At 35.9% G+C, this 18,511-nt stretch overlaps 1 protein-coding gene across 1 annotated transcript in view; it reads right to left on the bottom strand.

Annotated features, from left to right (window-relative positions):
- Window positions 1-18,511, bottom strand: part of TMPRSS15 (transmembrane serine protease 15) — a 112,220-nt gene that overhangs the window by 91,330 nt on the left and 2,379 nt on the right. The window contains exons 2-6 of the mRNA XM_026501038.4: window positions 17,673-17,803; window positions 17,327-17,394; window positions 9,803-9,954; window positions 6,711-6,755; window positions 4,944-4,979 (exon numbers count right to left, since the gene is read on the bottom strand). Coding sequence (XP_026356823.3) covers window positions 4,944-4,979; window positions 6,711-6,755; window positions 9,803-9,954; window positions 17,327-17,394; window positions 17,673-17,803 — 432 coding nt within the window. The remainder of the gene's footprint in view (window positions 1-4,943; window positions 4,980-6,710; window positions 6,756-9,802; window positions 9,955-17,326; window positions 17,395-17,672; window positions 17,804-18,511) is intronic.

Genomic DNA, 18,511 nt, shown 5'->3' on the forward strand with positions numbered 1-18,511 from the left:
AGTTCTTCATATTGAAACCAATATGGAAAATATAATCGTGACATTAGCACTATACGTCTGGGGATTTCATCCAATTGCATTTTTACCTTGTCTTCGGTTTTCCTTTCATCTCCTTACATACACATATATGATGACAATTTCCAACAAACCATTCATCGAAACATTACCTGTTACGGAAATTAGCCAGATGCTGGTTTTTAAAAAATGACCTGCTACTCTTAAAACTAGTTCTTCAACTTGTGTATTACTTTCTGTGCCATTCCATTCCTTAATTCTTGCTCTGGTATTTCTCTTTCTCTAAGAAGTCTGTACTATACTTCTCAATAAGGAATTTCTAGGAAAGTAGTTAAGTAATTGTATTTAAAGAAATGTGCAGAGAGAGCATAATATTTGGTTTTCTTTATCAGAAGCTGAACAAGTTGCCTGAATATTAATTACTGTTACCTTGAGTAGGGAAAAAAGGTGTGCATGTATTTTTATATCTATGTGGTATTTTATCTTCGGGATATTAATTCTTTGGCGTTTTGTGAAAACCCACCAGGAAGTTACTATTATTTGGGATTCTGTAAATGGAAGACTTTAGTTATCCATTTATATTTGTACCATAAAGGATTCAGTATAAACTCAATGTGATTGCTCCAGAATGATCCAAAGTCACAACAGTTTTTGGCGATTTGTGGTGAGGAAACCATGGTGCTTATTTTGTGCAGGTCCTGTGCTAGGCATTGGAGAGGATAAAAAGACAGAAATCCATTTTTCTTTCCCCTTTGAAAACAGTTACAAAGAGCATTCCCTACAAGATAATAATTTGCAAATCACGTTTTGGAAATCTTACATTTTTATTTTTCCCGTTATTCAATTGGAAATAATAATGCTTGGTGGACAAAGCTGTTTGAGACACATTAAGCCCTAAATCCTTACAGCATACCTAGCAGTGAAAGTGGAGTCTGAATCCGTGAATGCCTGCCTTTAAAGGCTGTTTATTCCTCTACACTGTATTGGAAAATTAAATATTGCCTTACAGAAATTCTTATCAACTTTGATATAACTAATTTCATCTTTTTTTAGTTGGCTGGTCAATCCAAATGAAATTACGGCGGAAAGATACTTGAACAGTTCTGATGTCATGTGTGTAGGGATGTTTTAAAGAAGATGAGTGTGCTTAGCAATATACACGCTGTTCTCTCAAATGCAGAGAAAGAAAAAGTTACAATGCATTTGGTGTTGGATAAAGTCTCTGTGTCTTAGTCCTTGGGCAATTCAACTGAAGAGTATAATTCTACCTTCGCTTCTCTTGACCCAGTTTCATGTTCTTCACTAAATCAGCCAATTCTTTTTCTTCAATCCCCAAGCCCCTCCATATGGTAGTATTGGAGCAAGATTGCATTTTGTATGAAATTGAGAAAGCCCACAATAGTGAAACTTTTGTTTTTCTGCAATCACTGCCTACATAGGAAATAACAAAAGACTAGAACAAGCTATATTCTAGAAATCCTTCAAGCATTTGAACGATTGCCCAAAACAGCCCCTCTTGGCACTCTGTAGCAGCCAAGAAATCAATCAGGGTAATTCAACCCTGGTCCCCATCTCCCTCCTCTAGTGTTCCAAATGGGTTAATAAAACTTTACAGTAATTGGCAACAAAGGCGGTTGAACAATAGGACATAATCCTCATGGACTTTGTACCTGCTATCATACAAAAATTCTTTTTGGCAGAATTTATAATAGTACTAATGCCAGGTATATGATGCGTGCCTTTGTTGATTTTTCTCAAACTCTGTCTTCCAGGCATATAAAGATGAGAATAAACTTAACATCCCTGAAAGGCATATTCATAATAAATTACTGCTTGGAAACTGCGGGTTTCAAGTTTAATTGCCTTGTTCCCCTCTATAAATCTATAGTATCTCGCTGTAGGAGAGGGGAAAATGGGAAGGAAGGCTGGGGGCTCATGCATCCAGTAAAAGAGGAAATACGAGCTATTGCCACTTCCTTACCTTATTATAGTTCTTTGAGGACTGATTAAGGTAATTCAATACAGTGTCCAATAAAAAGAGAGCTTCAAAAACCGAGTGGTTTTGGTCAAATAAATGATCAGATTTAAATGAGCATCACTAAGTACAATTATCTTGTTTTGTTTTCGTTAAGATTATTTATTTATTTATTTGACGGAGAGAGAGAGACAGCAGTGAGAGAGAGAACACCAGCAGGGGGAGTGGGAGAGGAAGAAGCAGGCTCCCAGCAGAGGAGCCCGGTGTGGGGCTCGGTCCTAGGGCTCCGGGATCACGCCCCGAGTCAAAGGCAGACGCCTAACAACTGAGCCACCCAGGTGCCCCGCACAATTATCTTGTTTTAATTTTAGTTGCATTTTTTTTTAAAGATTTTATTTATTTATTTGACGGAGATAGAGACAGCCAGAGAGAGAGGGAACACAAGCAGGGGGAGTGGGAGAGGAAGAAGCAGGCTCACAGTGGAGGAGCCTGACGTGGGGCTCGATCCCGTAAAGCTGGGATCACACCCTGAGCCGAAGGCAGACGCTTTAAACCACTGTGCCACCCAGGCGCCCCCCCTTAGTTCCATTTTTGAACTATTCCTAAAAAACAGCATTCAACTGTTTTTTTTTTCTTCCTAAGTCAGAAAGGAAAAGGAAGAAGGAATCTAACTTTGTGACTGTCACGAATTGAGACAGTATAGTGGTCTCTCCATTATCTCTCTTTTAATTCTCATGATCATTCTCTAAGATATATAATTTAATCTAAAGTTAAAAAAGACTAGGCGGCTTGCCAAACACCACATATAGAGTAATTGGTGGAATTAGTTAATGATGGATTTGCTTATGCTTTTTCAATGATAGAGAATTGTATGTTGTTTTTTGGTCTTCAATTTACATATCAAATGCCTAAAGTGTGATAGATAGGGCTAACTGTGTACTGATCCCATCCCTGTAGCTTACATGTAGGAAAGGAGATTTTTGCTTCACTTCCAATGAGAGCAAAGTATGGGTGAACTACCACTCATACTCTTTGTCCCCCATTCACCATCTCCTTTGGCCGGAGGAAATTGGCATAAAATTCAGCCACTTCTTACATTTTTGACAAGTTTGTCCTCAGGAGAGTAAGGAAGAAACACTGACTTTTTAAGCCTAAGACTTTCTTGCTTTCATAGTAATTTTGTCCCCCCCCACCCCCATCTAAATCATTCTACATATTTCTCTTAGAGCATTTTATACACCTGAGATGTCCTCAATACTATGGTTTGTATGAATCACTCAATGAACCAATAGACAAATAGAAAACAGGCTCTAATTTGGATACTTGTTGCTGACTTAAAAGTTTGAGAAAGATATTTCTCAAAATATGTTAAAATTACTTTTTCAGCCTTTTTTTTAAACTGAAGGAATCAGCCATTATCAATCCTAAAAGCATTTTTTTGAAAGTGTGTTCATGCTGTAAATAATTTTCCACATTGGAGAGGAGACTGTGGGGTCAAGAATAGTTTTATTTTTTCATATCCTGGATTGTTGTGTGGGTTAACACCCGAACGCAACTCCAGGCAGCATTTTCCTACCGTAAACAGTCTGTGGATTTGGAGGTGTGATAGATTGGTTCATAAAGGATTTTGATTAATGATTTCTGTATCCCTGTTGTTTTCAAACATCACGCCAACCATTTTATTCAAGAATTATTAAGTCTTACTCAGAAGGGCATGTCTAGTTTTACAAATGTTCTTTCCTTGAATGCATATAACATTTGATATGGATTCTAATAACAAAAATGGCAGTATTAATTTAGGAGCTGAAGATCTATACGATATTGCCTTTATGGAGTTTATCTGAAGAGATGAGGGACACACCCAGGCCATTCAACACGAAGATTAAATTAGGACCAGAAAAGGCAATTTAGTTGACAAGCAGATAGACTAAAGTGCAGTAGACAATTACTAGGAATCCAGAGAAATTGACACATCAAAGATACATCCTGGAAGTTAACACGAAGTAGCCACTATAGCCAAACTGTGGGAGGAGTCGAAATGCCCTTTAACAGACTAATGGTTAAAGATGTGGTCCATATATACAATGGAATGTTACTCAGCCATCAGAAAGGAGGAATACCCACCATTTGCATCAACATGGATGAAACTGGAGGGGATTATGCTAAATGAAGTAAGTCAAGCAGAGAAAGACAATTACCAAACGGTTTCACTCATATGTGGATGCACGGAGGACCATAGGGGAAGGGAGGGAAAACTGAAGGGGGAGAAATCAGAGAGGGAGATGAACCATAAGAGACTATGGACTCTGGGAAACAAACTGAGGGTTTCAGAGGGGAGGGAAGTGGGGGATGGGTTAGCCCAGTGATGGGTATTAAATAGGGCACATGTTGTAATGAGCACTGGGTATTATACGCAAATGATGAATCATGGAACACTACATTAAAAACTAATGAAGTACTATATATGGTGACTAACATAACATAATAGTAATAAAAAAAAAAGTAGCCACTTAATGAAAACTTGTTGAATGAATGAATTCAAGGCTATTTTGGTGCTGGTTTGGCTTCACATATCGTGTTGAGAGAGCAAGAATTTCTACCTTTCATGCAGACAGAATAATCAAAGAAAAAAAGCCCTTCACATCTGATGAAACCCACATCCCTTCTGGCAAACATTTTGATCCTATTGGTGGCATTCTTAGCAACAGATAATAACCAGGGTTCTAACAGAGGACTGGAGTGCAGTCAGCTAATCCAGGCATTAGCCTTAAATACATTGCTCACTTTTGGTGAAATCTTAGGCTTAAGCTGCAAACTTTTATGCTCCGATCTTCTTATCCATAAAATAGGAGTAATATTAACTGCTGTGTTAGCAGAGAATTCTTAAGACCCTAAAATAAAACATAAGTGAAAACTTTTTTTAAAAGGTATAAATAAAATTATTAATACTGACCTGGAGTTGACAGAGGACTGCTGGTTGTTAGTTTGCCTGCAAAAATAAATGGCATTAAGATAATTATTACCTTTTAAACGGATTATTAGAACTCCATTGTATATTTCTCTGTTTATTATTTAACCTGAGAGTTTTTAAAGTTACTGTGAATTATGATTATCTATTGGCTTAAGGATATGTCATTTGCATCTGGATCTAAGAATAAATCTTTTATGTTTTCACTGATTTTTAGAATTGTAGAGCAGAGGTTTTTAGATTTTAAGTGATCTTTAATTTTCTAAGTAAAAAAGACGATGTTATTCGATTGTCAATAACTAAACACAAGGATTCATTAATTTCTTAATGGCTGTGGACTTACATGTTCTAAGTTAATCTGATGTTATTTGAAATAGAAGCTTGGGGTATGCTTAGACCATGGGCTTTGGACTCCAAAGGAATTGCTTTTAATTCCCGAATTTGACACCTAATAGCTGTGTGACTCTGGGCACATTGCTTATTACTTCTTTTTTTTTTTTTTTTAATCTTTTTTTTTTTTTGTTTAAGATTTTATTCATTTATTTGACAGAGAGAGAGACAGCCAGCGAGAGAGGGAACACAAGCAGGGGGAGCGGGAGAGGAAGAAGCAGGCTCATAGCGGAGGAGCCTGATGTGGGGCTCGATCCCACAACGCCGAGATCACGCCCTGAGCCGAAGGCAGACGCCTAACCGCTGTGCCACCCAGGCGCCCCTATTACTTACTTCTTTTTAAGTGGAAAAAATATTATGTCTCTACAGGATCATTCTGAGAATTAAATGAGGCAATGCTGGTAAAAGGTAGTTCTGACCCAAGTAGATACTTAAAAAAAATGTAGATCTTCCCAATATTATAAAAATGGTCATGATAATAGATAGTACCAAAAGTAATATCTTTATAGTTTTATAACAGTTTATACTTTTAGAAATCATTTATGTACAAATTTGATATTTGGAATGACTTTGAAATACTCAGAAAAATCTTATTATTTGCAATTTATGGGAAGCAGATTTTCAGAGGAGTAAAGAGATGCACCCAGTGTTTCTGGTAGTTGGCAGAGCCAGGATTAATGTTTAGGGCTCCTGATGCCAATTTAAATTATTTTCCTACAACTTAATAATTTTACAGTTTGAGATAGCTTAGGTTAATTTTAGAATTTTTTATAATTTCCCAAAGCAAACTCTTTTGACAGTGGCATGATCTTGGTGAGATAAAGTGAAGTTCTAAATTTTATGAGCCATAATAACCAGTTGTAGTTAGAAAAAGGGGCTAAAGAAATGCTGGAATAGAGCAAAGTTAACATTAGGTTTTAGATTCTCCTTTCTCAAGAAGGCAATACGTTCTGAAAGTCATCATTTGATTATCTTTCAATTTTTTTTCTTTATTCCTGGTGACCTTACAAATGTTATGGATTCATCTCCAAGAGTTCAGGATTCGAGCCACATTTTAGGATGTTACATACTCACACATAAACACACTCACACACACCCTACATGTATATGAATGTATGTAGAGCTTACAATATGTAAGGAACATTGAAACTGGAAATGTATATCCTTGGCATGTTATAACTAGGCATTATAAAATCTGCAAGATCATGAGCTACATTGCTCTTAACCAAATGTAAACTTCTTACATGTTAATATGAAGAATAAATGTCTCAGAAAAGGCTATGAAAAAAAAAATCCTTTTCTAATGTCATGGAGTTTGATGATCACCAAGTTATATTTTTAAAAATGCCATTGAGTACTGACCTGAAGTTGTTGCAGGACTTACTGTAGAGAAATTCTCCAAAGATGCTGGAATAAAGTAAAGTTGATTTGAAGTTTGAGATTATGATATAAAGATATTACAAAACAGTGAGTGCAGTTTTAATATAATTCAAAGTGCATGTGACCTTTTAGAGTTCCCATTTTACCCTAACTCATGCCGCATGTTTCTATCATTTTTTTGATTGCAATACATTTGATGGATTTCCAGAATCTCTATGTTCTCTGTGTAAAACTTACCTATGCAAAAATTTTGCTTTGTTTTTCTCATTTAAGAAATATCTGTTCATCATAGTTATATAGGATAATTTATATTTGAGACAGCTAATATAACATTGCCCACCAGGTCATGTTAAGCTTAGAACCAATGGTTTTGCACTGAAATATATGGAAGATGTCAAAATAATCTTGCACATAATAAGAGCTACTAAGAACAAAGTCCTGTTTAAATATAAAGTGCTTTTCACATAAAAGGTAAAAATTAGCTGTTTTCTTCACCTTTTAAAATGTTTAATTGTTTTAAAAATATAATGACAACTATGTAAGATATAAAGGAAACCAAACCTTATGAAAAACCCTCATCTAGTCAATTTGTTTTTATTCAAAACTGTATTTATGATAAGTATGTGAAGAGTTATAGTCTCTTCTACAAACTAGTTTGTTTGTTTCAGTATTTCTTAATTTCTGCGTTGTCTTCTTATTCCTATAAGATGTATAGCAGCTTCATAAATAATATATGGTGGTTTATTGATAAAAAGATAATTAAATAAAGTTTATAAGATTTTTTCATTAAGATTTTAATATTTTATTTTATTATATTTGATTTGGCTGTGAGCTATATAAAAATCCATAATATTCATGAAACTTTCATCCAATTTTAAATACAAATTAAAAATTCACATAAGACAAATTTAACTTGGTAGCTAAAATTAAGCTTGGTACAAGTTAGGCCAAGGCAAGGGACTTTAGATCTTATTCAAAGAACATGGGCTGGGAGTCAGGAGTCCTTAGTTCAAGCTCTGTTTACACAATTTACTAGTTGTGTGAGCTTGGGTGGTTATGTCACACTTCCTTATCTGCGAAGTGAGAGTAATAGTTGTACCCACCTCATAAGGTTGTGGGATTAAATGTGATAATGTATGTAAAGTGCTTAGCCCATAGTAAGTTCTAATGAAATAATGTGGGAGACAGAGACAGGGAGAGGCAGATACAGAGACAGAGACAGGGACAGAGAGCGTCCTCCCCAGCCAGGTGGCTGGTTGGATTCTGCTATTTCCTCCTCACACCTGGCCAGCTTGTGGCATAAGAAGAAATTTCCAGATACTAACTCTTCTTTCTTTGCTTCCAAGATGGAGGAAATCTTACTTGTGGACAGAACTCACCTCAAATCATTTGAGACATAAGGATTAAAATAGTTTTAAATTGGAAATAAAACATGATGAGAGAAAAAAAATTAAGCTTGGTAGCCTGTTTATGAATATGTCCTCACATTGTTCAGCAAATTAAATGTAACTTCAACGTGTGGAGCATATTCTTGAGTTGATGTTGTGATATAGTTTACTGCATCCATGATATTTATTCTAAGTTAACTCAAGGATATGCTTTCATTGAATAAATATATATTTTTAAAGACCACCCCCAAATAACCCAATGGTAGGGAGTCATGCAAATAGGTTTCAGCGTACCTGTTAATTCATTTGCCATTAAAGACCACCGGAAACTGATGGCATACATCAACTAAGACAGTAAGAAACCAAGTTTCTGGAAGAAAGTGACTATTGAGAAAGTATCGATCAAGGCTGTTCAGAGATAAAACCATTGTAAACAAACGAGTGTGATGGATAAGTAAAGCACCTATTCTAATGTAAGGTAGTAGCTTTCAGCTCATCTGAATCAGACAAAGATCCCAACAGTCTCTGTTCCAGCAGTTGTGCCAGAGCCAACCCACCCATCAGTAGAGGAGGCTCTTCAGAGCATTAGTTGTCTTCTCACTAAACAGGTGCAACAGGATAGGACAGGAGACTCAATGAAAGAGGAAACTGTGCTTGATGAACCAATACCGTAAGGAAAAGCAATTAGAGCTCTGCAACTTCAGATCTACTGCCACAAAGTCGAAAACAAAAAAAAACCCTTCAGAATGTTTTTATACATTTGATTTAGAGACAAACCCATACTGACCTCATTCTGTAGTAAATAATAATAATAATAATAATAATAATAATAATAATAATAAAATAAAATAATGAAAGCCCAAACCGCTTAAACTGGTGTTAGGCTATTCAAGTGTGCCTTTATTCCACTTGATGTGGATATTTACATGTTGATTTGCTTTCTAAAGTCCAACAAACTCTAAATTCCAAAGCATACTTGGCTCTAAGATCTACAGATAAGGAATGACGGGCCTGGCAAATCAGTAGTATTGTTCTCAGCCAAAATGAAGACATAATGTAAATGTTGTTGAATTGAATTGAATGGAGGATAACTAGAATGGAAAATTTAGAACAACCTAAGCATTGATAGACGTTATTGTCCTGCTTTTATTTTTTGATGCCTTATCTCTCTTTCCCTTTGACTTATTCTTATTTTAAAATTACTTATTTTCAAAATGAAGTTTTATTTTTTATTAATAAGTATCAGGGATGAATCAAACTCATTGACCTCTCTATTTTTCCCTCTCCTTTTTTTAAGTTCCAAATGAGAGAGTGGGCTTGACATGTGACTGTGTAATTTAATAACCTCTATGACTCTCAGAAAGTAATGAGTGTCACTTACTGTTGGAGGGTTCTTGCAAAGTCAAGGTGTGCTTGACAAACACCAAGAATGTGATGAGACCCACAAACATTTATGTATGCCGATATTTTCAGAACCTTGTCTGATATTTTACAAACTTTTCCTGACTGATATTTTCCTTCAAATATGGTTTCCCGTATTTCACATTTCTCATGTAAATGTGCTACCTCAGGCAATAAGACATGTTCCTAAAGTCAAGGACGATCCCACTGCCTCCCTGGTATATAGCTAGAATTTTAATTTCATAGCTTAATGATTCAAAGAAATCAAATAATGTTCGCAGATACCTGTGATATCAATGCTGTTTAAATCAATATGGAAAGTGACCAGTTGGCTGGATTTATTTGCTTCAATGCCTTGAATCAGTTCTTCTTTTACATTTTCATCTGACACCCATTGGGCAAAGAAAAGGTCGAATATAACTATAATGCTGCCATTTCTGCAAAGCAAAAGATGATATAAGAGGAAAAAGTCAGCCTTCATCAAATGATTTGTGCTTAATTCATGTAAGATGTCTTTGAAATTCTCTATAGTTATCACCTTATTACACCTGTGTAGTAAAACTTGGTAGGTTATGTAAAATATTATCTTTATTTTACAGGTGGAAGAAAAACAAATCGAAAGACTAAATGTTTCTCTAAGAGCACAGACCTATCCAGAATTGGAATCTGAGTTTTCTGCCTTAGCACCTTAATCCTCAGGCCACGCTATTCCCCAGGGTTACCTGCGTCAAATTAAACACAGTCACATGGTATCATGATGTTTACTCTTAATTTACTGTTCTAAGGAAAGAAAAGTGTGGATCTGTAGGGAGAAGTCTAAGAGAGTTTCACTGATTTCAGAGAAGTTTTCTATGTAGTTTATAAAGGTCTGATAATTTATAAAGCTCTAAAAGCTTAGAGCAATGAATCTATATCTACTTTTTCTTCTTTATTCTTAATATAAAATATTAAAATATGCCCTGATTTCAAGGGATAGAAAAAAGACACACTTGGGATGTTGGGGCAATTCAGTCTCATGGTCAAGAGTTGGGATTATTTTGCCTACATTATTTCTGTCCATAACATTAGATTTCAATTATATAGCCCAAATCATATTCCTTTTTATTTGCCACTTGTCTTGAAACATACATTTAAAAAGTTTTCTTCATTGGTGATTTGTTTTCAGTTTAAAGAAACATAAAAATGAACAATTTTTTGGCCCAAAAGGAATACTTGAAAGACTTTTGCTCTCCTGCTTACACTCTGCTTGGCTTATGGTATTCTCTTAGGGTAAAACCACTTGGGAAACAAACTCTAGCCCTGATCTTCATTGTGTGCCCTTCGGAAAGCTGGGGGATACTCAGAGTATACTTGGATCCTAAAGAGGAAGGCTAGGGAGAATCACATTGTGCACTGTATGTTTGCTGGTTCTGAAATGTGGGCAGTTACACTCATATCCTTGTGGTATCTGTTGGTAAATGAGATTCTTCAAGGACTTCATCAACTCTAATAGCATTCTGTATTTACCTGTCCATACCACTATTTTAGTAGAGCTTAGAATATATATTTTTTTCTTGAGGACTGTATATAGGATCAGAACATTCCTTGAAGATTGTAGTAAATCATCATCTCCTCTAGGTACGATATTCCTCTTTAATGTCTCTGCCACTGTCAAGGTTCACAGTTTAGCAGAAGTGATTCTTTTCCACATAGCTGGTTTTTAATTTTTAAATGAACTGGCTTACTCTGATATAATAATTTCACACTTCACCTCTGTTAAATAGGTAAGTGTAAAAAGTTAGAATGTTTAACATTGCTTAAATCATAGTAACCAAATCTTGCCAATGAGAAGGTTCCTTAGTAACTGTTTCATTCAGAGTTCCTCAAACTTACCCAAACATGGAACCACTTGCTGTCTTCAATAAAGATACATTTTGTCATATACTATTTTTTTTAATCTCCTCTTCCACCTTCATTAATTTTTCCATGCTGGCTGATCCCTAATTTTATTTGAGAATAACTCTCCATTTTCTCAGGAAAGGTGATGTCTTCACTAACCATTCCTTATGCCAATGACAGTTTTATTCATGGACATATGACTGAGACTTGAGGAATGGAATCTGAGGGGACGCTGATGAGAAACTTCAGGAAAGTTTGTCCATATATAACTGAGAAAGGCTCATAGTAGACTACTCTTCTTTGTTGAACATTATTATATGTACATACAATTGCCGGGACTGCCACTTCCACCTTGGGACCATGAGACAAGCTATGGTTGACAAGCTAAAGATGGCATAGTGAAAGAAAGAAAGCACCTAAATTCCTGATTATGTGATTGTCATTGTACCATTGAATTAACCTCTGCTGAAATCTCCAGTTTTCTTATGATGTCAGATGATAAGCATCTGGTAGTTGTGGCATTTTTAGTCATGTGCTCTGTTAATTGCAGTTTTAAAAATCCTAAGTGGCATACAACTCCCAGGCTTTATTCCGTATTTATTTAAAGAGAAGCTCCAGGAAAGGGAGATTACTCTATTTTTTGCACCTGGTATTGGCCAACATTATTATTTTAGCAATAAGGAGATTGGGGCTCAGACTAATGTAGGTAACTTTGCCCAGAGTTGTATTATATCTTATTACTATCAGAGATAGGAATGAAATCCAGAGCCTCCATTTCCCAGATGCATTTTTACATAGTTACCATTTCCATACCCCCAACACCGTCGATGTCAACACCATGGGAACTATTTGTCAAGAAGAAAGACAATACAACACATTTACTTAGATGCAGGTCCAGGTTTTTATCTTGCAGTGGTACCAGATTTTTATATCCAAAATAGATAGGGAAAATAACTAGTCGGGTTTTGGGGGAGGAAGGGACAGATATTTTTTCCCTCCATAATTTTGAAAGCTAGAATCTTCTCTTTTCTTTTCCTCTCTCTCTCCCTCTGCCTCTCTCCTTTCTTCTGACACTCTTCCCCCTCTCCTACTTCTTTTTCACCCCATCTCTCCCCTCTTCTCCTCCTCCCTCTTCTTCTAATTATGTCTCCTTAACTGCCCCTTGCCCCCAAATAGTTAAATCCACAAGATTAAATACATTTTTCTGTCCTCATAACTACATTTTAATCTTATCCTTGGTTGCACAGTAGATTGTTTTAGTTCTGATAAAATCTCAGTTCATTCTTTCTTTTTTAAAAAGATTTATTTATTTTAGAGAGGGAGAGAGAGAGAGCGAGAGCACAAGCAGGGGTAGGAGCAGAGGGAGAGGTAGAGAAATCCTCCAGAGATTCCCTACTGTGTGCAGAGAGCCCTACAGAGGCTCCATCCCAGACCCTGAAATCATGACCTGAGCCGAAATAGAGTTGGCCGCCTAACTAACTGAGCCACCCAGGTGCCCCTCAGTTATTTCTTTATGTAATTTCCACATGTTTAAATTGACTGAACACTTGCCTTTATTTTATTTGAGTTAGGGAGTGAAGAGGTAAGGTATTTTTGGTAGAGAAAGTACAACTCTGGAATTTTCCTTCCCTGAATTGAAAGTAACTGGACTAGTTCATTCTCAGGCATAAAACATTTTGTGTGAAAGATGTATCTTCTTAGTTGCGAATTATACATTGCATTCAATTATTTATACTTTGAAAGGATAAGAGTTTCCTATTCTTTATCCACATATAGTTTTATTTGTTTATTTATTTTTACAAATAACTTCTTCCTGTTTTTAATTCCAGGTAGTTAACATATATGACATACAGGTTTTTTTTTAATTTCCTTTCTCACCCACTGTAAATGTTGAGATAAGAGACGTATATGTAGAAATCAGGAAAACCATAACAAACATCTGTCTTCCGCCTACTGACGAAGCCCAAGCTGTTCTTTGATTAGTTTGATCTTGAGCTTGGTCCCTGCTTTGAGACTGATTTTATTTATTAAGGTAAATGAGAATTCTTCCTTTAGGAAAACAACAACCACCACCTCACAATGGCTATTTTCATTTCAAAGTACTTATTTCAGTGGAATATCTTTTTTTTTTTAAGCAGATAAATTCTATCATTGCACAGAAAGCCTGTGTGCAATAAATCAGAATGTTACTTATCTCTTATTTTCTTAATGATATTGATAACCTCTAGGGTTGCTGAGTAAACAAAAGTCTTTCCTTTCCTAACTTTGTGACTCATCTGTGTTCAAAGGGCAAAATAAGCTGCATATTCCCACAAAGGGTAAACAGCACTTTATTAAAAGAATCAACTGCTAAATGCCTCTGAGTCAAAGCACTTTCCACAAAGCAGCATAACACAGTGTTCACAGAGGAGAGCAAACTTGCAGAGTGGCCACGCTTACACATGCACACACACACACACACACACACAATTTAACAATCTGGGGGCTGATATCAAGTAATGTTTTTAAAAGGAAGAAAGGATACCTTGATGACTCGGTTGAGTTTTCTGACTGCTCTAATTTGACCATATATCCATGAATATAGGTTAAGTTGAATCGAAATCAGTAACCAAAAGGAAAATAGGTATTTTAAAGGATTTTTAGATGTATTTTTCACAGTTGGTGTGGTAGCTAGTTGAGAACTCAGTTATTTCTGTTGCCTGATTTTATCAATTGGAGTTTAAAATAATTTGTAAAGCTAATTAGGAGTCTGCCACTTTATTCTGAGTATATCATTTTATAAATAATTATTTAAAGTAAACCTAAATGTTTGCTTGTTGCTTTCTTTCCTGCTTCTGAATTTCTTTTCCTACCCTTCTCTACTCAGTCTCCTGGAGAGCTGAGACCTATAATTTATCTTACAGACATTTTCATGAAATTGCTTTGCATTACATCTTTCACAAACACACTTCTGATTTAAAAGTAGTTCAGCTACAACTGGGTGTGAGTGTCTCTACACTGATAAAGTGTATTATTGGTAAGTCATTATAAAATATATATCAAGTGTTAGCTACTACATTGATCTTCTAGGTAGCTGTAAAGGAGGAGAAAGAAATAATTCCTCAGCTAGAATAATTTACAGTTTCCAATACAGTGATTTTTACCATCTAGAGAAATAAAAGAGTACTTATTAAATATCAGAGAAAATGCTGGGGTTTTGATAACCCACCAAGACTGTATATAAATGTCTATATTCAGCAATTTTTCCCAATCTAGTTGTTGTAAACATGTGGATATGAAGAGTTCCATTAGCAAAACTATCCGAATAAACTCTGTAATAGACTCTGTGCTTTGTACAGATTTCATTAGGCAGAAGCTGATATAAGGAGAGGCAAGGACCCTGGATACCTCTTCTTAAGAAATGCTAAGTCCTTTGAGAAATCGGAATTAATGCTTTAGTGCAGAGCTCCACACTCAATCCTCTACAAAACTGGAAAAGGGAGGCTGGATCCACACACTCCAAAATAGACAAATCGCTTCAAGTGGCAAAAAAAGTCTTGTTGGCATGTTTTCATCCTCACAGAATATTGAATAAATATGTTAAAAATAGCCTTTTGAGAAAGACAAAACAACAACAACAAAATAAACAAAATCAAGCAAGTATACAAACAAAAATCTTTCCTAAGAGTCCACATGTCTTCTTCCAGGCCTGGTACTGAGCTAATGAAAGAGATTTTCAGAGATAATAAGCCCCAGAAAACAAGAGTAGAAGCCTCTGTACTGTAGAAAGGAATGCAGACAGTAGATGGGTGTAGGGTTGTCTGGCCACAGGGACCAAGACGTCATGAATATGCAATGAGATAAAGAATGATGAGGATCGTAGATAAATAGATGAGAAAGAAGAAAAAAAGGAAAGAAAGAAAGAGAGAAGGAGAGAGAGGGAGGTTTTTCATCTTTTTGTTGTTGTTGTTTTCATTGTGACTTCTGATAAGATTAGTTTTGTGCCAACAAGAAATGGCAAGGCCCTGAGTTTTCTTCTGTTCATGAAATAATTCTCATTTGACTTCATCACTGTTTTTCTAAACATGATCTCTGCCTTTGACTTGACATTCCTTCCCCAATTTGGCCACTAAGAACTAAGGATTCTTGTACTAGTGTTGGTACTCTTGTCAAGCCTGGTACCCAGTATCTTTGTCGCCAGGCTGTCTGACTCAGTTAGTCATGATCTGAGGTAAGAGATTAGCCTTCTTGTGTAGTTAGACTCATTGCCCTTCTCCAATGACGTAGAATCCCTTATGGCTTCCATTTGAATAAGGGTAAATGTCAGACTCCTAGACTTACATTCCACACCCTCCTGATGTCTCTACATCTTGGTGGACACTCATTGACAGCTAGAAAATATCATTAATATGCTTTTTCCCTTACTATACATTGCACCTATCTTTACAATCCATCCTTACAAGCCATTAAAAACCAGTCTGGGTCACCTCCCACAGAGATGCTCACCTGACACTCTAGCCCCAGAGAGGTATGTCCCCGACCTGCTCATTCAGCATCTTGTACCTACATATAAAGTAACAATCATACTACAATATAATTGTCAATTTTTCTCTCTTGTTAGACTATGAGCTCCCTCAGAGCAAACAATGTATCTTTGATATCTGTATTTCCAGAGCCTAGTTAATGTCTGTCTCAGTGTATGTGCTCTTTATATAAGTCCTAGAGAACAAATAAATCTTTTCCTTGACACTTATTGTTGATATATTGAGTACTATGTTAGGTGCTACACGTTTTCTTCAACTCGTCCTACAGATATAAAAATAAGTATACTCTTACTAGGGTGTTAACTTTCTGTTAGAATACAATTTCAATGAAAAAACTCTAAACTAGCCCTCTGGAAACACAGGAGTGTTATGTATTCAGGAGTCCCTTGGGTTGGAAAGGCCGGTGGTGAAATGTTTTGCGAAAGACGCAAGACAGTCTGAGAGGCATGAGACAAGACTACCTAAGGAGAGGAGAAAAGGGATGCCATTTCTGGTACAGACAGAAGAATTGATGTAGCATATACAGATAGAGATACATTTATTCTGTAAAAAACTAAGAACTACAACAAAGATCAGTGGGTGAGAGCCCAAGAAATGGACATTGAAAATAAGAAATACTTTTCTAGCAACTGAAGTTAGAAACAAATAAAACACATCAGTAACAATGATGTTCACAGCAATGTTGAAAATGGATTCCTAATTTTTATCAGATATCCTTGTATGAGGGAATCCCTTTTAAGCTGTATGAAGCTCTTTCTTTTGGGGGATGACGATGAATTTCCTACTGAGGCTGTGGGCTTTCCAGCCTGAAGCAGGCAAGCGAAGGCTAGACTACATCATTTCAAATCTTTTCCATTCCTGCATTCCTATTACACAAACTGTTTATACAGCTTGCCATGTAACCTCCAGTAACATTAGTTAGTATACGATAAATGATGTATGTGCGTTAAATGACAAATCGATAAAAGTAAAATTAATGAATATTTACATTTTGTAGGTAATGACTTAGCATCGCCATCTTATGCTTTCTGGGGGCAGCAGTGAACACATGTGCTGTCCCCTGTGACTTACAGTGTGAATGGGATGGAATGAGTGAACGTCTTCCACATGTTCAGAGCAAGCCAAACGCTCTGTCTGCGTCTGCATACATTCAACCTCAGCCCCCTCCTCGTGTCTCTGCAAGATTTTACTCAGCAGAGAGAAACGTGAAGGTTTCACATAACGTGAAAGTTTACGCAGTGCCACTTTTCTCACAAAATCCTCAGAAAAATGTTGAAAATTTTAAATGTTCCCCTTTCTCCTAACTGTGGGACACTATAATAGCAAATATTAGTAAATATTAGCAAAAAAATCCCCTATTTTGTGATTCTGTGTTCTTATCCATAAAAAATTTTTGAGCTATACTCACTCAAATTGTAAAATTCTTGAGTTTTTATATTCATTTTTCAGATTACTTGATTGAAAGATCTCATCCATCTAAAAAAAATAAAGTTTTTAAAAAGCATATTATATTTAAGACAAACTTTTGTTCAACACTTTAAACAAACCAATCTTTCTCTTCTGCTTTAAATTGGATTACAGATAATTTCCTTCTCTGTGGTCACAGGACTCAGACATTAAAGCATCCTGGGCGTATTACATTTGTTTACTAATTTTCAAAAAGTAAGAAAATGGGATCTACGCATCTTCTGGCAAGTAGTTAGTGAAACTATGTTTTGAAATTTTAAATCAGCTGAAAAAAGACAGTCTCCTACCATTTGCTGAAGGTCAAAAGCAAGAATTTTGAAATCCACTGAGAGTTTGTCTTGCAAATTAGGATTATATGTCGCTCCAGATGTTATTTTCAAGGTCCCTCTGCTTTTGTAACTTTCTCCAAGCACTGCATCTAAATGAATTAATAAGAAATAAAACACTAGAAATGTGTTATGAGTAAGAGAAAATATGCACATTCCCACTGATACTCAGAAATAATGTTCTTGCGTCATGTGTTGGTGTGGTAGGTCTTGCTTTTTCTTTGCAGACTTCATGTTCCATAATTAAGTTCTTGTGTGTGTGTGTGTGTATGTGTGTGGCTATGAGGTTGTTTTACAGGATTAAAAATAATCTTCTTTATCCTACTAATTTTTTTTCTTTTCTTTGAAATCTAACCCACAATCTAAACTTCCAAGTATTTTTTTTTTTTTTAAACTACTGAGATTCCTGTTGGAAGATAAGGGATAAACTGTCACCGATTTTGGGAACTGACTCAGGGATTCATGGTGAGAAATGGGCCATTAAAAGTTTTAAAAGTTCTGTAGTTGCTTTCAGATGCTTCTTGAACACCTAGCATCCAGGGACCCTGTTGGTTTTCTACATGTGGATGGCTGTGAACGTGTCAGTGTGTGTTACTTTGAAACATAGATTTGAAACTACTTCTTTTATTCTGATAATGATAAAGTTGGCATGTACGACCTTTTGCCATTAGATGGTGACTGTTGTTATTGGAGAAGTTATTGAGAATGTTGCAGAAAGTGTATTATCTCAATAGAAAATAGAAAGAAAATGTAAGGGAAAAGGTAACAAATTGAATATAAATGTGGGTAATAAAACGTGC

The sequence above is a fragment of the Ursus arctos genome, unplaced genomic scaffold (genome assembly GCF_023065955.2).
Source record: "Ursus arctos isolate Adak ecotype North America unplaced genomic scaffold, UrsArc2.0 scaffold_4, whole genome shotgun sequence".
Taxonomy (NCBI): Eukaryota; Metazoa; Chordata; class Mammalia; order Carnivora; family Ursidae; genus Ursus; species Ursus arctos.